At 46.3% G+C, this 15,907-nt stretch overlaps 1 protein-coding gene across 7 annotated transcripts in view; it reads left to right on the forward strand.

Moving 5' to 3' along the window:
* The window catches only part of KTN1 (kinectin 1), a 165,582-nt gene that overhangs the window by 105,452 nt on the left and 44,223 nt on the right, over positions 1 to 15,907 (forward strand). For all 7 annotated transcript variants that reach the window (XM_089522818.1, XM_089522817.1, XM_089522821.1 and 4 more), the window contains 4 exons: positions 4,773 to 4,807; positions 5,189 to 5,279; positions 6,623 to 6,691; positions 9,363 to 9,400. In XM_089522818.1, the coding sequence (XP_089378944.1) occupies positions 4,773 to 4,807; positions 5,189 to 5,279; positions 6,623 to 6,691; positions 9,363 to 9,400 (233 nt within the window). The remainder of the gene's footprint in view (positions 1 to 4,772; positions 4,808 to 5,188; positions 5,280 to 6,622; positions 6,692 to 9,362; positions 9,401 to 15,907) is intronic.

The following is a 15,907-nucleotide window of genomic DNA, read 5'->3' on the forward strand; positions in this document are numbered from 1 at the left end:
GGATATAAAGGATGAAGCAAAAGAAAAGGATGCAAAAGAACGTATAAGATTGCTGGAGGCATAACTTTGTGTTCACACTAAAGACTGGATAGGTGAGAGAGCTGAGGGCAGTGCTTCCAAAACAGATTATATTCTTGCCTTTAACAGGGGATGTTTCCTTTTTTATATAAGAGTTAAAGTATAGTACTTACATTGACCTGTGGATAAGTGAACTCACATTTTTGAATGAATTTTTTGACTAAAATTTCTAGACTTATACATGAGTATATACAGTAGTTAAGCTAGTTCATACCTCCCAATTAATGCCTCTAGGGAATCAGAATGGATGTCTTTAAAGAAAAGGGCAGTAACTTAGTGGTAGAACACATGGCTTTTTTTAAATCCTTGGTATGTCCAATAATGTAGGAGAAAATCTTACCTGAAATCCTTCTAGGCTGCTGCCAATTAGTGCTGGTGCATAGCTCACATCCCAGTTCAATGTGCAAGGCAACTTCTTTGTTGTTGTTATGTGCCTTCAAACCATTTCTGTGTTATGGTGACCATAAGCTCAACCTATCATGGGGTTTTCTTGGCAAGATTTCTTCAGAGTTGGTTTACTTTTTGCCTTCCTTTGAGGCTCAGAGGATATGACTTGCCCAATGCCACCAGTGGGTTTCCATGGCCAAGCAGGGATTCCTACCCTGGTCTCCAGAGCTGTAGTCCAACACTACACCACGGTGGCTCACTCAAGACAACTTGAAAAATTTTTAAATACAACTAAAGTTGATAGCACTGGACTAGATAAACCAGTGGTGTGTCTTGGTATAAGATAGCTTCATAGGTTCCTAGGAAACATACTCTTCAAAGATAGACTTGAAGGTACAAGAGATCTTTTCACCAGAATTTCATGGTGGTGGGGAGATGGCTGTATAGTTGTAGCCCCAAACATCTGGAGAGCCACAATGGTCCACTGCTTTTCTAAGAGGTGGCAATTCTGCTCCATCTTTCCAGGTTTGTACTTGCTCTTGCCCTCCACCTTTATATCTAGGATTGGTATTTTGTTGTCTGTTTCAGTAATGATGCTGACTCCCAAGAATTTCTTAATAGGAAAGAGGTGTGTGGTCTTCATGGATATGGTTAGAAAGCATGCAGCTAGAAAAAATCCATCATTTGGGAGTTACTTGTGATATACAATTTCTTTTCCTTCCAATCATAAGAAGGGTAGGAAAGCTATCAAATGAAACCTCTTACTCATTCCTTTTTCCTTCACTTGGCCAATATTTCTACTCCATAATCAGCACATCATTGTGTTTGTAACCCGCAAAAACAACACCATCATTTGAGAAGACAAGCAGGCAGAGCAACCCAAATAGCATATTTCAGTAAGCTCTTCCTTGCTTCCAGATGTCCAGATGTTTACTCTTTTGTACATCTGACAGCTTGAGAGGCATTGGTGGCAGCACTGAAAGTACAATATGCCAGTTGGCGAACAATATTTGGCTATTAAAAGGAGCAGTTTCCTTGACACAATGGTGAGAACTACCGCTAGGTGTTTCTGTTAAGTGTCAAATCATGCTGGAGAGATCGAGGAAGTCTAGTAGTTCCTTATAAGAGATAAGCCTTAGCTCTGTGGGTATTTTTGTGCATGTATGTGGGTTTGCTTGGCTAATGGAAGGGAAAGGGTTCCATTAATTTTTGACTCTGAAGGGCTCAGAATGGAGGCTGGACTGTAGGGTTGCAGTATTCCTGCATGCTCCAGATGGCAGGGTATTAGCCCCTCTGATCTCACACACCCTGACCTAGAAATGTTTGTTTTGGAAACAGGCAATGTCTAGAAATACAGCCACCTTCTATTCTGAACGGAAGCAGTTGTTGCTTTTGGCTTTTCTAACTTTACTTTATGCCACTTAAGATAGCCACCTCCTTCGGGTACAAGATTTCTGCTAATGCATGTAATAATGTCAGCTCTTTTTGACACTTGTGGAAGCTTATGGTATATGTAGTTAGAGTTTAAGGTGCCACAGAGCCCATAGTGTCCTGGTGATTTAGAGTAGCATGGCTCCACTTGTATAACTTTCAGCCATGAAGTTACACATCATAAGTAGTGGTGGCAAATAAGGTTATAATCCTGCAGTAAACTAGTTTCCTCTGTATTTTGAAAGCCTTTCTTTGTACTTTGAAAGCCTTTCAGTTGTCAAGCAGGGATAATTTTCAGTCCTGCTCTCTGGCATGTTTTAATGGGGCACACTAAGAACTGAATCTGGCATTTCCTTTGAAACAAGTAAAAGGAGGAGCAAAGAGCAAGTATTACAGATAATCAAATAAGCCAGAAGAGGGAAATCCAACTTTTTTAGGGGATAAATATCTTTTAAAGGTTCCAGCAGTGGTGCAACTGGTTAGGGATGCCCCAGTTGCTCTCTTGGTAGTTGGAGACCAACACAAAATATGGCCCAAAATTTCTAGGTATTTTTTTGGGACAGGTTTATGTTGCTGAAAGTTGAGGGTATTTCTTCAGCCTTAGGTAGTTCATCTTTGATGGAGATGAGAGCCTGAATCCAGTTGTTAGTCCCAGTCAGTGTTAATTTGTTGAGGCAGTTGGAACTTGGTAAACCATGACTTGTGTAAATCCCATTGATTTAAAGAGTCTGCTGTTGGTGAGACTAACAATTGTTAAATGAAGGTTGGAAAAGAATCCTAAGAAGAGTGAGTGTGAATGAGCTTGTAGGCACATGGCAAAAGCCTTTACAGAGATGGTGGTAGTGGTTTTTTAAAAAAAAGGAGATAGGAAGGTATTGCAGAACAAGTTTTTCAACAGTTAGGCCAAGGGAGCTGCTATGCTTTGCATAACACTTCCCTCTTTAAATGGTTCTCAAGAACTGTATAAACCTATGTCCTAACACAGGGGTAGGCAACCTTTTTGAGCTGGGGGCCGGGTTGCTGTCCCTCAGACAACTGGGGGACCGAAGCCAAAAAATAAATAATTAAATAATAAAAAAAAAAATTAAATAAATAAATAAACCGGGACAAATGTAGGATAAAACTTTCAAATGGAGGACACTTTTATAAAAATGGAGGACATGCGAAAAAAATTGCTGCTTTTTAAAAAAATGTTAATATAAATGCATGTTTCTGAGGCTTCTATAGACAATTGCCCCCCTTGCCCGCCGCTTGCTCCCCCTTGCCCGCCGCTTGCTCCCCCTTGCCCGCCGCTTGCCCCCCTTCCCCGCCTCCTCCTGATAGGCCAAAGGCCCCACGCCCTCACGTGAGAGGCCAAAGGCTCTGGCGGCAATTGGCGGCAGGACTGGGCTGGGGCCGGTCCCAAGGCCTTGCCGGGCCGCATCCGGCCCGCGGGCCGTAGGTTGCCTACCCCTGTCCTAACATGTGAAATGATTCAATTAGAAGTAATTATTCAGCTTTTAGAGCCAGCATGGCATAGTGATTTGAGCATTGGACTAGGGCTCTGGAGGCCAGGGTTTGATTCCCAGCTCAACCATGGAAACCAGCTGGGAGACTTGGGCAAGTCACATTCTGTCAGCCTCTCATAAAGCAGAGCTCTGGTGCCTCAACAAACTTCAGTTCCCAGAGTTCCATAGCATTGAGCCAGGCTTGTGTCAGGTACATCTAGGAGGGACCACATTACTCCGGTTTTGAGGTCCCTCCACTGGCTGCCTATCAGCTTCCGGGCCCAGTACAAGGTGTTGGTTATCACCTTTAAAGCCCTAAATGGCTTGGGTCCAAACTATCTTAGAGACCGCCTCCTCCCGTACAATCCTCCCCGCGCTCTCCGGTCCTCTGGGAGGAACTTGCTGCAGCCTCTAAAATCTAGGCTTGCGGCAACCTCCCAGAGGGCGTTCTCTGCTGTCGCCCCCAAACTCTGGAACGACCTGCCGAATGAGATCCGTCAGATAACATCATTAGACAGCTTTAAAAAAGCGGTCAAGACGGATCTCTTCCGGCAGGCCTTTCCAGATTAACCATCCCGGCCCAGGTTCCCTGATTCCCTCATTCCTCCCGTGGCCCCATCTTAGTGATGGTTGAGGATCAACAGAGGGATATCAGGGTTTTTAGTTTTAATTGCTGTTTTTATCCCTGATATTGTATTTTTAATATGTTATACTATTTAATACTGTCTTAAGGGGGGGAGGGATAAAGTGTTTTTAATTGTGATATTTTATATTTTACTGTTGTTAACCGCCCGGATTGGTTTGCCAGAGGGCGGTATACAAATAAATATTATTATTATTATTATTATTGAGGCATGGCCATTAAAGTGGTGTCAAACTGCATTATTTCTACGGTGTGGATACAGCTGCAGTGTTTCACTTTCATTTAACAGTGCTGCTGCTATGGTTCCTCCTCCTCCTCCTCCTCCTCCTCCTCCTCCTCGAATCATAGAGTTGGAAGAGACCACAAGGACCATCCTGTCCAGCCCCATTCTGCTATGCAGAAATACACAATCAAAGCAACCCTGACAGATGGCCATCCAGCCTCTGTTTAAAAACCCTCAAAGAAGGAGACTCCACCAGAGCTACATATTCCACTGTCAAACAGCTCTTACTTTCAGAAGGTTCTTCCTAATGTTTGATTGTTAGTATCCCCGGTAAGAGGAGAGGTTCTTTTTGGATATTCAGTTTCAGTTTTATACATTAGGCTCTCTAGTGTGGCTCTTGCATTTGAGTTTTGGATTATTAGCACAAAGGCAAGCAATAAATAAGTAAATCCACTGATGTTGACTTATTTACTAAAGTTGCAAGCTAACATTTATGTTCTATTCTCTCTCTCTTGCCCTTTAGGCTAATAAGGAATTGTTGGAGCAAATGGAAAGAAGGTAAGGTATGGACAAACAGGGGAGTAAATGGGCTTCTCATTGCTTTTCGAATAGAAGCATTTCTCTAAATTTTAAATAAAAGATACTTTCGGTCTACTCTGGGATAGGACCATGGCTTTGTGACAGAGTATATGCTTGACATGGAGGGGTTCTAGTTTTGATCTTTGCTATCTCCTGTCAAAATGATTTCAGGTATTTGTCTGAGACTTTGAAGACACTTGATTCGTAGAGTTTCACAGTGTTGTATGCAAGTTTACTCAACAGCCAACATCAGCAATTTCAACAGGATATACTTGGTCCCAGGCTAGTGTACTTGGGGTTGTAGCTACAGCTGAGTTTCAGATGAAGACATGTTTTTACACATATTTTTTCCTCTTCCAGCATTACAGAAAAAGATGACAAAATAAAGACAGTTGAAGAACTCCTTGAAACTGGGCTCATAGAAATGGCAAATAAGGAGGATGAGCTTAAGGTAAAATATCTGTAAGAGAGGCACATACTTCACCTATGGATGACATGAAAATGGGGTATTACAGCTCCCATATATAGTTGTGTTGACCTCATGTATAAGTTGAGAGTACGTTTTGGGGCCAAATTGTGGATTTTGATATGATCTGTGGATAAGTTGAGGGTAAAACCTAGGAGCATGTAACACAGGGTGTAAAGAACAAAGCAAAGGAAAATGATGGCAAAGAACTTAACAAAATTCCGGCAGACATAACTTTGTGTTCACCCTAAAGGCTGGATGGGTGAGGAGGGAGCTACAGTAAATGGAGGCTATCTGATGTGTCAAGGAGATGACAAAGCATGGGCATAATTAAGAAAACATGTATATGTCAAAAAAGATGTGAAGGCAAGAGTTGGGATACAATATTAACTCGTATCAAAAAAAGGAACCATCCCTTTCTTTGAGTAGAAAGGTTAGAGCCTTAGTCTTTCCTGGGAGAACCTAAAAGAAGCGCTGACCACCTCTACTTTCTCGTCACTTCTCTGAGAGCCATTAGCACTGCTGTTTTCCCACCCAGACATTCAAAAAGGCCGGAAGTGATGCCGTGGAGAAATCAGCTTATAAAATACAAATGTAACATGGAGGGGTCCACCCATGTCAAAGTGATATTTTTCTTACAAAGTTATGTGCATGTCTAGGCACTGCTTTTATAGGGTTTAGAAGGGAAAGCCACCTTTTAGGTATTGTGCACACAGGAGCTCTTTATAATTCATTGGAGTATACCTGTGTTTAATTTCTGAGTATCCATGCCATTTAGCCCTATTTTTAGCAGACCTGTTGAAATTAACAGACTTTTAATTAGTTATACTAATAGCATCCATTTTAATGGGTCTGTTCTGAATAGGACTAAGTGGCTTTACTCCAGTATGTTATATAATAATAATATTAATTAATAATTTGTTTTATTTATATGAAGTAGTCTATGTAAGAATAGAGTGTTAAGTATGTTTAGGAACAAACAGTGCTGTTATATTGATCAGAAGCAAGTAAACATTGTTTTGGCAGAGTTCAAAATATTCACAGGTTCAAAACACACTGCAGAAATAATCCAGTTTGAGATCGCTTTAACTGGCCTGTCTCCATGCTAGAGAATCCAGGGAATTATAGTTTATTGTGGCACCATAGCTCTCTGACAGAGAAGGCTAAACATCTCACAAAACTACGGTTCCCAGAATTCCAAAGCACTGAGCCAGGGCAATTAAAGCAGTCTCAAACTAGATTATTTCTGCAGTGTGTTTTGGATTATTTTCCTTTCTGTGGCAATTGGTATAATTTAAAACACTTTTAAAACTCTGTGTTTTTTAAAGGCACTGAGAACAGAAAACACATCCTTGAAAAATGAAGTTGAAAGTCTGCAGAGGGTGCAGACAGAACAGGTATGCCATGAATTTTATTTTAAAGAACAGTCACCAGATTGGTCACTAGAATCATATATTCCAGCTGGCGGAATGAGCAGAAATATTCTTGCATTATAAAGTTACTATTATATTTGTTAACTTTTCAGCTGTAGAGTCACACCTCACTTAACATAACCTCTGACAAAGAAGCTGCTTTTTTTTTTTTTACAAAGTCTTTGTATATTTGCCTAGTCCCCTTTTTATTACTTGTCCTCTGTCTAGTTGTACGTATGTTTTTTAGTTGCATTGGTATTGGTTGGGTGGTGAAGGGAGGGCTGGAGAAATACAGACTTTCAGTATCAGGTGGCAGTAGTGTATCCGCAGTAAACAGTCCAAGAAAGCTTGATTTGGAAAAGGGATTCTTCTCTGGCTGATTCTACTGTAGTTGGGTGTGCCTACCCACACAAGGCAAGGTAAACAGTGGCTGCCTCCAGATTCTCCTACTGAGTATGCATGAACAGCAAAAGAGAGACAGCAGCAAACCAGAGAACATTTTTAAAAAGCATAGATCTATAACTTTGGCCAAAAGAAAATCTGTCACTCCTAGAATGCATTTTGGAAGGAACTTGCACATATTCCCTAGAAGTCTGTAAATGTTTGTCTCCTTATGCAAGGCCAAACTGTCTGGTTATGGTGTAAGAACCATTTTTTGTGGTATAGAAACCTATCCTATTTCTTCTTGTGTTGTTTCTGCTACTGAGAGCAAAATTTATTTTAGAAAAGTAATATCCAGTAACACATCTACTTCACTAACCAAGGTATAGTGCCTATAATATGTTGTGTATATAATTTTACATTGTATCTTCATAAAGATGGGGTTCAAAGAATTAGGAACTTGAAAGGTTAGCTCTGGTGGCAGATATTGCTGCAGCCGCCTAATAAGAAATGAACATAAATGTGTTTGATCTGCATTTTAATGCAAACTTTGCATTTCCCAAACCAAAAATGCACTTAGAAAAATGTGTATGTTATATGAAAGTGTGTATAAAAATGCTTATGCTTATGACCAAAATGCATTTTGTTAAGGGAAATTGTTGTGTATTATTGGACAAAAACATGTACAAAAATCAATATATAAGCAACACATGGATTTTTGTGCTGATTTGTTTTTGTTTGCTTTTTAATGTAAATTGATGCAGAAAGAGAGTAAAACAAATTGAGGCTGAGAAAATAAAAACCTGAGCAAAACCAAAATTGAGATTCATGCTTGTCTGCTACTAACATAAATGCCTTATGCCATGTAAACAAAAGGATGCTACAGAGAGGATTGCAGAGGATAAGTGCCTACTTCTACAATTAGATAGATGACATGCAGCCATTCATTTATGTGATAAGCTAGCTCTTTTGTGTAACCTGTACATCAATATATAATGCAAATACTGCTGCAGTCTTAATTTGATCCAAAAATATAATTGATAAATGTTCTAATCTATAGCCATCATTAGCAAAACTAGAGAGGGTTGATGCTATCTATGCTAGGTTCGGTAGCATATTTTGGTCCCCACTTGCAACTCAAAGCAAGAGGCACATTTTTCTCATTTTGGAAAATAGCCATTGCTAATTTTTGTGAGCACCATCTCCAAATTGTTGCACTGGCGTCTACTCACGTGCCTAGTTTTTATTAACTTTTATTAATAAGCCACCTGAAGTAATTTCCATCTGACCATAGATGAAGACACTGGACTCTTGCAAGGCAGAAACCAATTCAAGGAGTAGATTTCATAAATCACACACAGATTCCCTTCAGTAAATTCTCTCATCTCCCAACGTTTCCCCGCAAAATGTGCCTGCCAATCAGTTCCAGGCATTTCCCATTTGCTGTTTCGCATTACATGCAGATCCACATCCACCTTTAAATCCAGTTGAAAAGAAAGAGAAACTCAAGCAGAGAAGCAGGCTTGCTTGCTGAGCCAGTATCTCTGGATAAACCCTGTGAGCTGAACTATTATTATTATTATTATTATTATTATTAACCTACAAGCTGGAGAAGATGCAGGCCTCCAGAGCTATTAGCTAGCTTGACCCAGTGAAAAATATATACTCAGTCCTGAGCCGCTTCACAAGTGTTGAGCTGATCCCATCAGGCAAGTTATGCTAAAAGACAGTTAGGTTCACAGCCTTCAATATGGTGACTTGAGGTGCAATAGTTTCTAGTGTCACAGAGGAGTGGAAACAGAGTTTGTGATGAGTCCATCATACATCTGGCCATCTCTCTCTGGAGTCCTGTGATGATAGCCTTATGCCTCAAGTTTACTTTTAACAGAATGAAATCATGCTACAAATTAGACATGATGAAGAGGTTGCCGTTTAGTCTGATCTAGCAACCGGGACAAACTTAGCTTGTGGCCATGCATCCTTCAGTAAACTAATTTGGTGGCATCAATGCTAAGTCAGGCATTTCATTCAAAAGGTAGCATACTTGTAGGAAGCATGGGTAGGAAGGCAACATTGTATTGGTGAGATTTTGTGGCAAAAGTTACTGCATTTCCCAGAATTCCCCTCTCCCTGCCAATAAGTTATGAAACCTGGGGAAATTTGTGTGTAGGGAAAGACAGAGAACTGAGGAATAAAGAAATTTGAAGCATTCACTTAAACTGACTTGTTTTCCCCTCTGAATCTCAGTGTTCTCTTTCCTTTGTGCCTCCCTAAGGTTTCCTTTGCATCTTTGGTTGAAGAGTTGCAAAAAGTGTAAGTAGCTGTGTTCTTATTCAGTTTTAACATAATCTTTGCTTTTACTTTTTTGTTAGCTTTGAAACCTTGATTGGTAACCTTAAGAAGAAGCATTTGAATTTGAATTTTTTTGTGTTGAATAGGTTTTGGGGGATTGGAGATAAATAATACATTTGGTGTACCTTACTCATCAGAAAAAAACTGATAATCTTGTACATGGATCCTCTAAATCCTAGCAGTTTGATAAGTAGTGGCCATGCTCTATAAGAGTTTATTCATGACGTTTCGCCAACATCTGTGGCGTCTTTGATAAGTGATTAAAGATGGTTTTAATCTTGTACTGGTGTTGCTGGTTTACTTCATCTTTTAGGTTGAGTTAAAGAAAGCAGTGCCTTCTCATATTTTTCCATGCATTTCACATAGTTTAATTGCTTGTCAGGTTGTACTGAATGAATCTTGATTGCTTGTAGTGGATTCAGAATATTTGGATTGCCTTTCAGAGTCTCAGGTCAGATAGAGCTGGACATGCATTGCCTGTTTTCATATGCAGCATTAAACCATTGGATAATGCAGGGGTGGGAAAAGTGAGTCCCTCCAGATGTTGCTGGAGTATTCCCCACTTGAGCAACATTGGCTATCCATCACTTAGTCCAGGGGTAGGCAACCTTTTTGAGCCAGGGGCCAGGTTGCTGTCCCTCAGCCAACTGGGGGGCCAAAGCCAAAAAATTAATAATTAAATAATATAGGATATTTTCAAATGTAGGACACATTTTTAAAAAATGGAGGACATGCGAAAATTTTTGATGATTTTTTAAAAAAGTTAATATAAATGCATGTTTGTTAGGCATGATCAAAATGGAGGACATTTGGGCCTCAGAAGCTGGCTGATATCAATATCACCATCACCATCATCATCACTATCATTGTTAAAGCAGACCTTTTAGCATTAAAAGCACCGAAAATACACAGAAATGCACTTTGGAAAGTCACACTGTCTCACGTTCAGAAAGAGTGAGTGCATGTCTCAGAAACTGACTGATATCATCATCATCATCATCATCATCATCATCATCATTGTTAAAACAAAGCAGACCTGTAGAAATGGAATGGAAATCCTCCTCCTCCTCCTGCTACTCTTCTTCTTCATCCTCCTCCTCCTGCTGCTCCTTCCTTCCTTCCTCCCTCCTCCTCCTTCCTCCCTCCTCCTCTTCCTCCTTCTTCTTCCCTCCCTCCTCCTCCTCCTTCTTCCTCCCTCCCTCCCTCCTCCTCCTCCTTCCTTCTTTCCTCCCTCCCTCCCTTCCTCCTCCTCCTGCTCCTCTTCCCCCACCCCTTTCTTCCCTGCCCGCGGCTGTCTGGCAGCCGCGGGAAGGGAGGGAAGGAGGAGGAGGGCCCCCGCCCCCTTCCTGCCCTGCCTGGAGGGGAACAGGCAGGGCCAAGGAGCCTCGCTTCAGTGGGGCTCCTTGGCCCTGCCCACCCCACCTGCCGGTGGAAGGGACCAGGCAGGGCCAAGGAGCCTCACTGAAGCAAGGCTCCTTGGCCCTGCCTGTCCGCTGGCTGAGGGCCGCTCGCGCGAGAGGCCAAAGGCCCCACGCGAGAGAGCCGGTCCTGCCACCGATTGCCACCGGCACAGGGCCTTTGGCAATCAGCGGCAGGACCGGGCTCGGGCCGGTCCCAAGGCCTCGCCAGGCCAGGGGTTGCTGACCCCTGACTTAGTCACTATATTTCTTCTTCGTGGTCTCTGCGAATCATACAAATGGGTTGTACTGCTCCTGCGCAGTGCCTTCGGAAACTTCTGGAATCACTAGGCAAAGTACTCTTTGCAACATATAGAAACTTTTTGGCGGTAACCCCGCCCATCCCTTATAAAGCCCCTGCTTTCCCGCTCTTTCCCCAGTTCCTTTTTTCCGCCGCGTTAGCTGCTTAGGGAACTTCGCTCTTGAGATATCTCAGTTTAGGAATCACGGACCTGACCTCGGACTGTTATTGACCACTCTTTGCTTGACCCTTAACTGACCATTTGGCTTTGACTTTGGACTCCGCTTTCTGCCCGCTCCTTCTGATTTGGCAATCTTCCCGGACCGGCATTGACCATCGGACTGTCTGACTACGAGTTCTATGTGGACCATGCCATCGGTCCCCTTCAAGAAATGTTCTGTTTGCGGGGGTAAGATTCCCGGTCAAGACCCCCACTCCGCTTGTCTTCTCTGTCTGGGCGAGACACATATTCCCTCATCCTGTGCCTTGTGTAAATCCCTAACACCTCAGGCCAGGAAAAATAGGGAGACTAGGCTGAAGGCCGCTATCTATACGAAGGTCTTCACCGCGGGCACTATGTCCCTGCCTTCTTCGTCCACGGCCGCCAACCCACTGCCGACCCTGCCTGAGACTCCGGCCCAACTTGTGCCCTCCGAAGCTGGGATGCCTGGGGAGGTCGTCGCCACTTCTTCAGCTGCGCCCCGAGCCTCCCTGGATGCTCCGGAGACTGAGGCCTCGGTGGAAGGCGCCCCTCGATCCTCGAAGAAGGACAAGCAGGAGAAGCGCAAGAAGGGCTCGAAGGAGAGCCGCGCTTCAGACAAGGATTCGAGCTCCCATAAGGGTTCTGCCTCGAAGTCCTCTGTCTCTCAAGCCTCTACTGCCAAGGCTATAAAGTCTCCAGACCCTGCCAAGGCCCAGGCCACCGTGCCACAGGCGCCTTCGGCCTCCAAGAAATCCCGTACGAGGTCCCCGGAGGGAGGACACTCGGCCGCCAAGCGCCACCGCTCCGAGAAACGGGATTTGGATGGGTCGAGACACAAGGAGGCCCCCCGAGAGCCATCGGATGTCGACCGACGGCCTTCTGATCCCCGCTCCGCGGCGCGGGCTCTCCTGGCTTCCGAGGCTGTCGACACCCGTCCCGGACGCCGGAGTTCTTCCCCAGCTGGGTCCCGGCCTCTCTCGACATTCCGCCATGCTCCGGAGGACATCATCATGGACCTCTCCGAGCCAGCCTCACCTGCCAGCCCGAGAGACGACAGGCGCTCCCCCACCCCGATGCCCACGTCGGTGGTCCACCGGGCCCTGGTACATCGGGTCGCCTCACCATCTCCTCCACGTCCCTTGGAGCCCGACTACTTTTATGACGAGGAGACTAACACCTACTACATGGCTGTCTCCCGTGACTCCATCAGGTCCCGCTTCGGTGCACCCGTCGAGAGGTCTAGACCACGTGCACCTTCCAGGCCCTCCCGCGCCACTACAGCTCCGCCTAGCCGCATCTCGACAGCCACCGACCTCGAGGTCGTTGATCTTGACGCGGGACAGGAGACATCTTCCCAGGCTCGCTATCATCCCAGGGACGACTCGGAGGCCTCGTCGGACGACGACTACCGGCCTTCTAATCAGGAGTTCGCCCAGCCGGGTGCGGTGTCCCCCTCGGACGACGTACGCACGTTTGCCGAGCATGTGATCAAAATGGGGAATGCTCTGGACATCCAATTCTCTCAGGCGGAGGATGAGGCCTCGGATCCGATTGAGAGGAGAATTCACGGCAAGCTTCCCACACCGCCTGCCATCCCTCTTCTCCCCTCCTTGGAAAAGTTGGCCAGACGCTCATGGGCAGCCCCCGCATCGACAGCTGCTAGCAACAGGAAGATTGAATCCCTGTACAGAGTGGCCCCGCACCCGACATGGCTGTTGGAACATCCGCGCCAGAACTCGGCCATCGTGGAGGGTTCCCAGCGTACCTCCACTCCGAAAGCTTCCCTGATGCCTTCAGATAGAGAGGCTAAGAAGATTGATGCCCTCGCTAAGAAGGCCTATTTTTCTTCGGCTCTGGGGATGAGGGTAGCCAATTACAATGCATGTATGGGCGCATACATACAATGGCTTATGGAGAAGATCTCCCCTCTCATCCCGGACCTTCCGGACGACTCCCAGGGCATCCTCTCTGAGGTCCGAGACGAGGCACATTCAATTGGAAGCTGGATTATTACATCAGCCAGACATTCCACTGATTGCGCCGCAAGATCCATGTCGGCGGCCATCGCCCTACGGAGACACGCATGGTTGAGGTCCTCCGACTTGAACCAGAACGCCCGCTCCACCATCGAGGACATGTCCTTCGACGAAGACGGCCTCTTCCACCGTGAGACGGATGAGAAGTTGAACTTCAAATACAGGATGAGGACCGCAGCCAAGAAACACGGTATGTCGGCCTCCCCTCAAACTTCCCGTAAACGCTTTACGGGCGTCCGTCAGTGGTATGGCCAGGGCCAGAGGCCCTATCAGCAGGACCGTCCATTCCAACGCCAGGACCAGCCCAGGCAGCGCTACCCCTCGCAATCCTCTTCTTCCTTGGGCCGTCGCTCTGGTTCTAAATATAAAAAGAACTACAGGAGACAGGACCCCGAACAAACTAAGAAGAGGAACTGAGGGGACGCCGCGTACTCCGTCGATCCCTCCTTCCTTGTCTTTCTGGATAGACTGAGGCCATTTTCCACCGTCTGGGCCTCAATTTCCACCGATTCTTGGGCACTCACCATCGTCCGTAGGGGTTACGCCCTTGAATTCGAGAAACTCCCACCAACTGGAGTTTTCCTTTCCACCCTACCCTCGGACACCCTTCTCGACGAAGTACGCACCCTTCTAGCCAAAGGCGCCATCTCACCGGTCGACGCCAGTGACATTCCTAGATGTTTTTTCTCCCGTTATTTTACGGTCCCGAAGACTGATGGTGGTATCAGACCCATACTAGACTTGAGGGCCCTAAATGTTTACATGTCCTACAGACGTTTCCGAATGGTAACGCTTGCTTCTATCTTGCCTTTGTTGTACCAGGGCTTGTGGTTTGCGACGATCGACTTAAAGGACGCCTACTTCCACGTGAGCATCCGCGAGAGCCACCGCAGGTTCCTAGCCTTCGCCGTCGGGGCCGACGCCTACAGATACAACGTCCTCCTGTTCGGCCTGTCCACAGCTCCTCGAGTTTTCACCAAATGCATGGCGCCTGTAATATCCCACCTGCATCGCCGCGGCATCAGAGTTTTTCCGTACCTGGACGATTGGCTAATTGTAGCGCCTTCAGACCGAGAGCTCAGTCGTCACATTGCCGAAACCCTAGAGCTCCTACAAAGCCTGGGACTGGTCGTAAACTTCGAAAAGTCCCAACTACTGCCCACCAAGCGCATAAGGTTCATCGGCTCGACCCTCGACTCAAACACTTGTGTAGCGTCCTTGCCCTCCGACCGTTTCCGAGCTCTCGCCCGAGCCATAGGCAGGTGTGTCGGCCAAAGAAGGGTCGTCGCCAGGGATGTCCAGGTAGCCCTCGGACATATGGCATCAACAACCTTTGTCACACCGTGGGCAAGACTCCGGTCTCGGCCCCTCCAGTCCTGGTTCCTGTCCGTCTTCGACCCGGAGACAGACCATCCATCACGTCGTCTCACGATCCCGAGGCCGATCGCCCGCTCCCTCCGCTGGTGGCTCGACTCCCGGAACGTTTGCGCCGGCATGCCTTTTTTGCAACCCCAACCGGAGGTTGTGTTGACCACCGATGCATCGGAAGACGGGTGGGGAGCCCACACCCTGGACCTGTGGGCCAAAGGCCAGTGGTCCCAGGACGAGAAGATGCTACACATCAATGCTCTAGAGCTAGTGGCGGTACAAAAGGCTCTGAGAGTGTTCGAGTCCTCCCTATCCAACAAGGTTGTTCAGCTCAGGACGGACAACACCACCGTTATGTATTACCTGAACAAACAGGGAGGAACCAAATCGCGCACTCTTCTCGACATCACTCTCGAGGTTTGGGACTGGTGCATAGACCGGAACATTCTCCTCCAGGCAGTGCACCTGCTGGGCATCCAGAACGACCTGGCGGATCTTCTCAGCAGATCTCCGTCTCAATGCCACGAATGGAGACTGCATCCCGACACGGTGCTCGACCTCTTCAGTCGATGGGGAACCCCACAAATAGACTTGTTCGCGACTGTCCACAACACCCATTGTCCCCAGTTCTGCTCCCGGACGCCGAACAAACACTCCCTCGGGGACGCGTTCGGGTTCCAGTGGTCGGGGGTCAGGATTTACGCCTTCCCCCCCTTCCCGCTGATCACCAGGACAGTCTCCAAGATGACATCGGACGGTACCAATGCCATCCTGATCACTCCATGGTGGCCGGGACAGCCCTGGTTCCCTTGCCTCCTCCACCTTTCTCGGTCCAACTTTCTCCGGATCGAACACAGACCGGATCTCCTCACGGTTCAAGAAGGTCGGGTTCGACACCCGGACATCGAGACCCTTCCCCTGGTGGCATGGAGGATCCATCCCTAGCTCAACTACCGGTTCCCGTACGCAGAGTCATCCTAGCTGCTCACAAGCCAGCTACTCGGAAGTCCTACACTCTAAAATGGAACAAGTTCCTTCGGTTCCTGACTGACAGACAACTGTCTCCATCCCAGGTCACGACACCGGTGGTCTTGGATTTTTTGATGTCCTTGGTTGACTCAGGCCTCTGCCTCACCTCGGTCAAGTGCTACTTGTCGGCCATTT

Source organism: Sceloporus occidentalis, unplaced genomic scaffold (genome assembly GCF_023333645.1).
Source record: "Sceloporus occidentalis isolate IW3139 unplaced genomic scaffold, rSceOcc1.0.p SCAF_4, whole genome shotgun sequence".
Classification (NCBI taxonomy): domain Eukaryota; kingdom Metazoa; phylum Chordata; class Lepidosauria; order Squamata; family Phrynosomatidae; genus Sceloporus; species Sceloporus occidentalis.